The following is a 7382-nucleotide window of genomic DNA, read 5'->3' as shown; positions in this document are numbered from 1 at the left end:
ATACTTTGAATATTTTTGGGCACGGTTCAGTTTCATTTAATTGTATATTTTCTTTCTGAAGATGTCAATCCCCATTTGCTCTGATTCACTTTCCTGTCTGGGGTTAGATTCATTCTCATGAACACGACATGTTCTTTAAAGCACTGACCACAGTTACGCAAGATCTATAAGTACGGTCACGCTATTTACTGTCGATCTCCACCACATCATGCAGACTGAATGTAGAACACGGTGTTAGGTAGGTCGCCTCCATAGGAGAACTGGGGCGTGTAAGAGATGTTTATGACTCACATCTGAACATACTCTAAAGTGAGCTCACCCGATGAGTAGATGAGTTTCTCTGCTTTTTAAATGTGCTTGAAACCTGCCACTTTTGGGTAGAAGAGCCACCTCTGGGTGTGCTAGTTTGGACGATCTCCACTCCAGAGCCGCTTGAAAGCAAAGGTGCTTAAGATAACATTTCACAGTTTGTTGAAGAACCAGTTGTAAAGGTCTCTGCCGGTTAGCACTTTTGCAGATGGATAGCATGCGCTGTATTTAGCCGGCTTTAACTGTTGAACCCTTTTTGGTTCAGCTACTAGCAGCATCTTGCATTCACACTTTCGGCGTCCTCCGTGGTGTTTCTATTTACATAAGGCTTTAGAAAGCTCTTCCAGACTGTTTTCGGCACATTTATATGTGCATATGCTAATACATGTAGCCTCACCCGCTGATAGCTGCAATCAATATTTAAAGATTCTCTTCATTTACTCCAATCACTCAGCATCCGGGGCCATTTAAAGAGAAAACGTTTATTGCTTCGATGCTCATTAAGACGATGAGTTGGTTGATTTTTTTTTTTTTTTCCCCCCTCAGAGAGTAGCCCCCTGGTGACATATTGAATGTAAGGAAATAGCAAGAGCAGCATCTCAAAGATCCGGTTGGCACTGCAGAAGAGTGAAATATGTTTGCTATTACTTTTTCAGGTCAGAGATGTTATCAGCAGCATAAAGCTGGTGGATTTACAATTGTTGGTAGACATAAGATAACAGCCTCAGAAGAGGAGGGGAAATATTTTTAATGCCAGAGGTGCAGCTTAATAGAATGACACCGTGCCAATTTTTTTTTATTATTATTATTTATGTGTAATATCCCACTGTTTATCCAGGGTTGTGTTAAGAATATGACAGCCTTGTTTCTGTTTAATACGAATCGATAAACGTGTGCGGAGGAACATCAGTGAGGAGGAAGCAATTGACCTGTTCATAAAACGAGAGACACCAGAAAGTTTTCTGCCAAGATTATGTAAGGGTTCAATACTGTAATTTATCATGCTGACTGTATGAAAGCTGCAATTATCAGGGCAGCATTTGGTAGTCTGCTAAGGAGAGACGCGGCTCTCTGTAGACGAAATTGCTGCGTGAACTTGGCTCTAAAAGCCATTATCAGGGAGCAGAGTTTGTTGTTGCTACCGAAAAATTTGTAAGAGGTGGAGGGAGTTGATGTGGGAGACCAATCAGCGGTGTGCCACCAACTTTACATGCCCTTTGTTCATATCAGATAAACTTTTTTTTGTCTTGTTACAAGCACAAGTATTTTTCTTTTTTTTTACTTTTTTTTCTATTGCCTAATTATGAGGTGGAATGAAAACAGTTTTATGTCGTAGGAAAGCAAAAGCCAGAATTCAGTCCCCCTTTATTCTTTAAAATCAGAAAACCTTACATTGTTTTCTTTCAGTGCTACCATTATGATAAGCCGCCGCACTTGTCTGTCACACAATAAAATATATTAACAAAATATGTAAAGGTTAAACGAGTTTGAATACTTTTAGAAAACAAAGCAAGTGCAACACGTCTACGTTAAATTAGTTCCTCTACTTCAAACTAGCTGGCAGAAAACACAAGTAAAACATCTGATAAAAAATGTAGTCACTTTTTGTTTTTGGAGTTATATAATTGTTGCATTAAATATGAATGAATGTGGGTTTTTTTTTTTTTTTTTTTATATGAAACATACCAAAAAACAAAAGGGTTTTGGTCCTTTGATCTTCATACATTTCATCCGTTTGTGTGCTCGTTTCAGATCGTCTCTCAGAGGAAACTGACCAAAGCTCTGCTCAAACAGGGAAACACTGCTGGAAAGTCTTCAATAATGGTATGACGTCCCTTCCCGAAAACCGGCCCCACCTCAGTTCAACGCACCCAGAGCACGCGCTTGACGCCAAGCGCGCGCTCACAAGCTCTGGAGATAATTAATTTGATGATGTTTCCCTCTCGCTCTGCACCGTTCCTCATTTCCATCTCATTTCCTCTCACCTCCTTCTTACGCCTCTGTGTCCATCTCCCCCTCTGCTACCCTAATCCCACCCGTCCACCCCCTCACCCCCCAAATTTGTCTGTATAGGTGACAGCAGAGGAGTTGTCAGGAAACGACGATTACGTTGAACTCTCTTTCAGCGCTCGGAAGCTAGACGACAAGGTTTGTCCAGATGCTTGTTTTTGAAGTTTAGGAATGTGAGCTTTATATATATGTGTGTGTGTGCGTGTATGTGTGTGTGTGTGTGGGTGGGTGGGTGGAAGCCAGTGAGATTTGATGATGAAATAACTCATGCAAAACACAAGGGTACAATCTGGGCTCATGCAAGAAGACCTGCGGAGATAGGTGGGCACCTCCCTGGTACAATAACCCTCTTTTATCTAGACAACCCAATCAGAGACACACACACACAGAGTACTAGATTAATTTTTGGCTTCCCTTAACACACACGCGCCCTCACCCACAGCCACGGATGACTAATCCAAACGAGTTGTGCCCAAGAGGAATGATGGAGTATAAACGAGGGAGGGGCGCATAAATCGGAGAGGACAGAGGAGAGAGAGATGGCTGGTTGAAACAAAAAAAAAAAAAAAAAAAAAAAGCCAGAGACAGAAGGTGAAATGATGGCTCTGGTAGTTGCATGAATGATTTATGTTTATGATCAAAGTGTGTGTTTTCTTTCTTCTTTTTCTCTGTCAAGGATTTCTTCAGCAAGTCAGACCCTTTTCTGGAGATCTTTAGAGTAAACGACGATGGGACTGAGTCGCTCGTACACCGGACCGAGGTAACTCCAGTTTTTTTTTCCCGTCCTTTTTTTTTTTTTTTTTTTTTTTTACATTTTTTTACACTCCATCAGTTAAAAGAATAAACGCAGCCAAGAGCCTTTTTAGTAACTCTGTAGGACCCCCTGATATCCACGGCTTGGATGGGAGAAGCTGTTGCAATTTGGCCTTAATGGGACTGTAAGAAGAAAACCTTTGTTAAAAGAAAGCCACAAGAAGCCTCGTTTACTGTGAGCCATGCAGGGAACACAGCAAACCTGCGTCTCGTCTGTAACCGTCCCTGCAGCATACCTGCAAGGAAGTTGGTTGGAGTAATTATGCAGATGGATGAAGCTAAATACAGGACAGTCCATGAAGAAAAGCTGTTAGAACATGCAAACCAGATTCACCTTTCATCGGGACAACGGCTCTTTAGCCAGAGTTACAGTAGGCGATAGATCAAAGCATGACAATATATATATATATATATATAAAAAAAAAAAAAAAACGTCTAGTTTCTCACATTTTGTGGCCAACTGTTACAGAGCTCTTCTGACAGTTGTTTTGTTTTCCTCTACAGACAGTGATGAACAACCTGAGCCCAGTCTGGAAATCATTTAAAGTTTCATTGAACACTCTCTGCAGTGGAGACCATGACAGGGAGCTAAAGGTGAGTTTGAAAGTCCCACTGTGTGAGAAAAGAGAAAAGAATAGGAGCCAGTTAGCCTCAAATACAATCCACCGCTGAGCGGAAAAGCTTGGGCAGAGCTGGTTTCATAATGTAACTTGACACACAGCTTTCTTATAGGCCACATAAGCACATCGACGCCTGCTGAAGTTTCTTTTTAACCTGATTCTCTACATAAATGTTTTTTTCTTAGTTCTCGAGAGACCATCTACATTAAGTAACACGCACAAGTTTGCACTCCCTTGGAAAGGGTGAAGACCTTAATTAGATATTTTTGGCTATGGCTTGTTCAAGAAATATAAAAGTCAAAGCTAAATAAACACACTTGCTCCTAATAGCCTGTGCCGACAATCAGCAAGTTATTTATTCTCCCTGGAATCAGGAAACTATGCAAGTTGATTGCAGATAAATGTGACAAAGACTATTTAAGGCTGTTGTTTTCTGAGTATGTAACATAATCAACAAGTTCCAATCAACAGAAATGCAGGAGGTCAAAGGTTAAAACTGAATTAATTCATTGTCATTGTTGATTTTACATTTTCTTAACTAAATTCTCAACTAAATTCACTTGTCCCCTATATTTTTATTAAATAAAATCAGTAGCAGTCATGACGCTCTCCTTATTAAATTGATTATGTCAGCACAAAGTCTTTTGAAACTAGGCTTTGTCAGCTTATGTACATCTTCTATTAATTTCTGTCCTTCTGTCTTGCTTTACATGGGCTATATTTTGCCAAGGTGGAACTAAAAAATAAATCTGCGCTCATTCATTTATTTCCCCACTTTAATTATCAGAAAACAGAACGTCAATATTTTCACTTAAGTGAAAATTGACATTTTGCTGGAAACATCAATGCACTACGATTTCAGCTCCAGTTTAAAAGACAAAAGACAAAAAATCTTTGGCAATAATCTTTGCCTGTGTTAGTTGCATCTATATTCGCCAGTGCAATGATCCAATAAAGTAAGAAGTGTCCTCTTGCTCATATCAAACCTGTAGCTGGTCTCACTCCATGCTCATAGCAGGGTCTGCAGAGTAAAAAAAAAAAACAGAATTGCAGTGCAAAACCCACAATCTTTTTCTTTTTCTTTTTTTTTTGGTCCCTTTCTATTTGAGAAATGCTGACAAAGGCCTCGGAACGTTTTTGAATTTAAGAATCGCTAAAAAGTTTTATGACACTAATAATACATCCACCCATTAGAAATCATTCTAATGGTTGAAAACTGGCCATAAGTTTTCATTTTATCTTTCATACCAGATCTATTTTCTCTGTGTAACAACGCCAAAACAACAAACCCTGGACTGCCTTAGATCTGCTTTTTGCTGTGTGGTTATTCAAGGCTTTCTCAGCTCCAGTCCATCTTTCTTCTTATCTACTGAGACTTTTTCAAAGTAGAATCAGATTGAACCACACAATGACTCGTGCTTGAAGGAAACTAATGCACAAAGCGATTTTTAGATTCAGGCCCTTTTCACAGCTCAGTTGTACCATGTGGGAGGGACACATGCTACAAAGAAACTATGATGCTACCAGTGCCGTAGGCGCGCACACACAACTATTTAAACACCTTTAATCCACAGATAAATATATATGTATATATTTAAAAGTACCATCGCAAAAATGCTCAAGTAGGTCTGTCAGTTTGGCACTCGGCTCGGTTTCGGTGCAGCTGTCCGTTTTGTTTAATGGGCTCAGTGGTCATCTTAAACTCTCACCTTCCCTCGCCTGCGCTCCTGTGTGCGCGCAACGCTGCAACATCAGCTGTGAACATTTATTCTCCTCATGAATAAACATGAACTTGCTCATTAATTATGCAAAGGCTTCTTAACTCTGCGTGGCTCCTGACAGCAGGAGAAAGGCCTGGCACACTCTGAAACGCGCGCATGGATGCCATCGACCACAGGCTTCCAGGGCTACCTGTTTGAAGCATCACAGCAATGGTTAGGAACGGGAGGGCAGAGATTTCTATTCAGTCCAGGATTTTACTTTCGCCAGGGTCTTTAAGTGACCAATGCATAAATGCATTACCCTCCTCTGTGGAGTCTGGCTCCCTCTTCCTTTGTACTTCTTCCTGCTCGTTTCTTCACCTCCCTACTCTTCCTTCTCTCCCCGCTCTCATTGGTCTCTTGCTCTCACCGCCAGTTAGTATTCAGTGAATGGAACAGAGCTTCTTCATTTTTTCATTAGTCCTTTGCACAGCCTCTCTGCCTCTTGAAGTGAAGCACGGCTGCAAAAGCAAGCACCCCCTTCCCTTCTACAAGGAAATTACTAACAAAAAAAAAAAAACACACACACACAGACACACACACAAAAAACACAAATTACAAAGACAAAAAAAGAAGGGCATGCGCACTTCAGGTGCAGGCTCTCAACAGCTTAAGTGGGAGACAGGAAATAAGAGGATTATTGCTGGTCCTTGTTTTTTAATCACCACAGTTGTACTGGTTCAGATTGCTGGTGGCTGGTTTGACCTAAAAGGCAAGAGGGTCACAGGATTTACAGTAAATTAGCCCACTACAGCAGAACAGACATAGGAATCATCTGGATATAAGTGCTAAATCAGAAATCTACTCTCTAGGATGTCATTGAACACCGTACCTCAGTGGAAAAGCCCATATGCACTTACAAATTATTATTATTTTCGTGGTACACCTTGCTGGTGTGCCACTTTGTGCCACATTTTGCCTTGCAGAAATATTTCACTGTGGGGTGACTGTAGTTCAGTGGTAGTCACTTTGCAATCACAAGGTCATGGGTTTGATTCCAGCTTCCTCCTGACAAGGCACTTAACCTGACGTCGCCCTTCCGATCTGTAAGCGTGAAAGGATGAATGTGTCTGCAGTATAAAGTGCTGCGGTCAGAATGACTGGAAAGGTGTTTTATAAACTCTGTCCATGTAATTCTTTGTGGCATAACAACCAAATGAGGCAAGTCTCAAAGGCGCTCCACTGGGATTGAGTTCTCTTGAGTTTGGAGACAACTGGTGTGCAATGAAATCATCGTCAGGAGAAGATTTGAGCTTCATAACATGACACATAAACTGGCCATAAAGGGATTGAGGTGGTCAGCAACAATAGGCTGCAGTGTTTAAGCAATGAAAAGTTGAGGAACTAAAGGCGTGCCAGTAAAATGTTCCTTACACCACAACTTCCATGATGGATCCATGCCATCATTAGGTTTGGAGCAACTTTTTGATCTTGTGATGTTAATGCTGTACCTTAAATTGAGGCTCTTTGGATGAAGCAGCATTTACACAAACTGTCCGAAATTCGGTGGAAACTGAGGTCTCAGTGTCTTGTTCGCCGACAGGAGTGAGACGACCTGATGTTATCTTCTGTTGCTGTGGCCCTTCTGCTTCCAGGTTGGGCATTTTCTGCTTAGAAAGATGATATTTCTAGATATTAATAGAGAGTCACCTTTCTATTATCTTAAACCTGCTTAATCTGACTGCTATCATCAATCAAGGTACTTTTCCCCATTTCTTTTTTCTTTTCTTTTCTTTTTTTTTTGACAGTCCCCTTTGTTTACCATTCTGGTGCTAAGTTAGAACTTTAAATAGTTATCTTCCTTTTATTTAGACAGCTAACTTCACTGAGTGTCTGATTCACTGTTTCTATTAACAAGCTATTCAACATG

General features: G+C 40.7%; 1 protein-coding gene across 2 annotated transcripts in view; it reads left to right on the top strand.

Annotated features, from left to right (window-relative positions):
* cpne4b (copine IVb) overlaps positions 1 to 7382 on the top strand; it is a 38332-nt gene that overhangs the window by 16005 nt on the left and 14945 nt on the right. For both annotated transcript variants that reach the window (XM_015043111.1, XM_015043119.1), the window contains exons 4-7: positions 2062 to 2133; positions 2383 to 2457; positions 2996 to 3079; positions 3637 to 3726. In XM_015043111.1, coding sequence (XP_014898597.1) covers positions 2062 to 2133; positions 2383 to 2457; positions 2996 to 3079; positions 3637 to 3726 — 321 coding nt within the window. The remainder of the gene's footprint in view (positions 1 to 2061; positions 2134 to 2382; positions 2458 to 2995; positions 3080 to 3636; positions 3727 to 7382) is intronic.

The sequence above is a fragment of the Poecilia latipinna genome, unplaced genomic scaffold, assembly GCF_001443285.1.
Source record: "Poecilia latipinna isolate Pla-1442-1.1 unplaced genomic scaffold, P_latipinna-1.0 Scaffold35, whole genome shotgun sequence".
NCBI classification, from domain to species: domain Eukaryota; kingdom Metazoa; phylum Chordata; class Actinopteri; order Cyprinodontiformes; family Poeciliidae; genus Poecilia; species Poecilia latipinna.
This window is presented reverse-complemented; position numbering and strand designations above follow the sequence as displayed.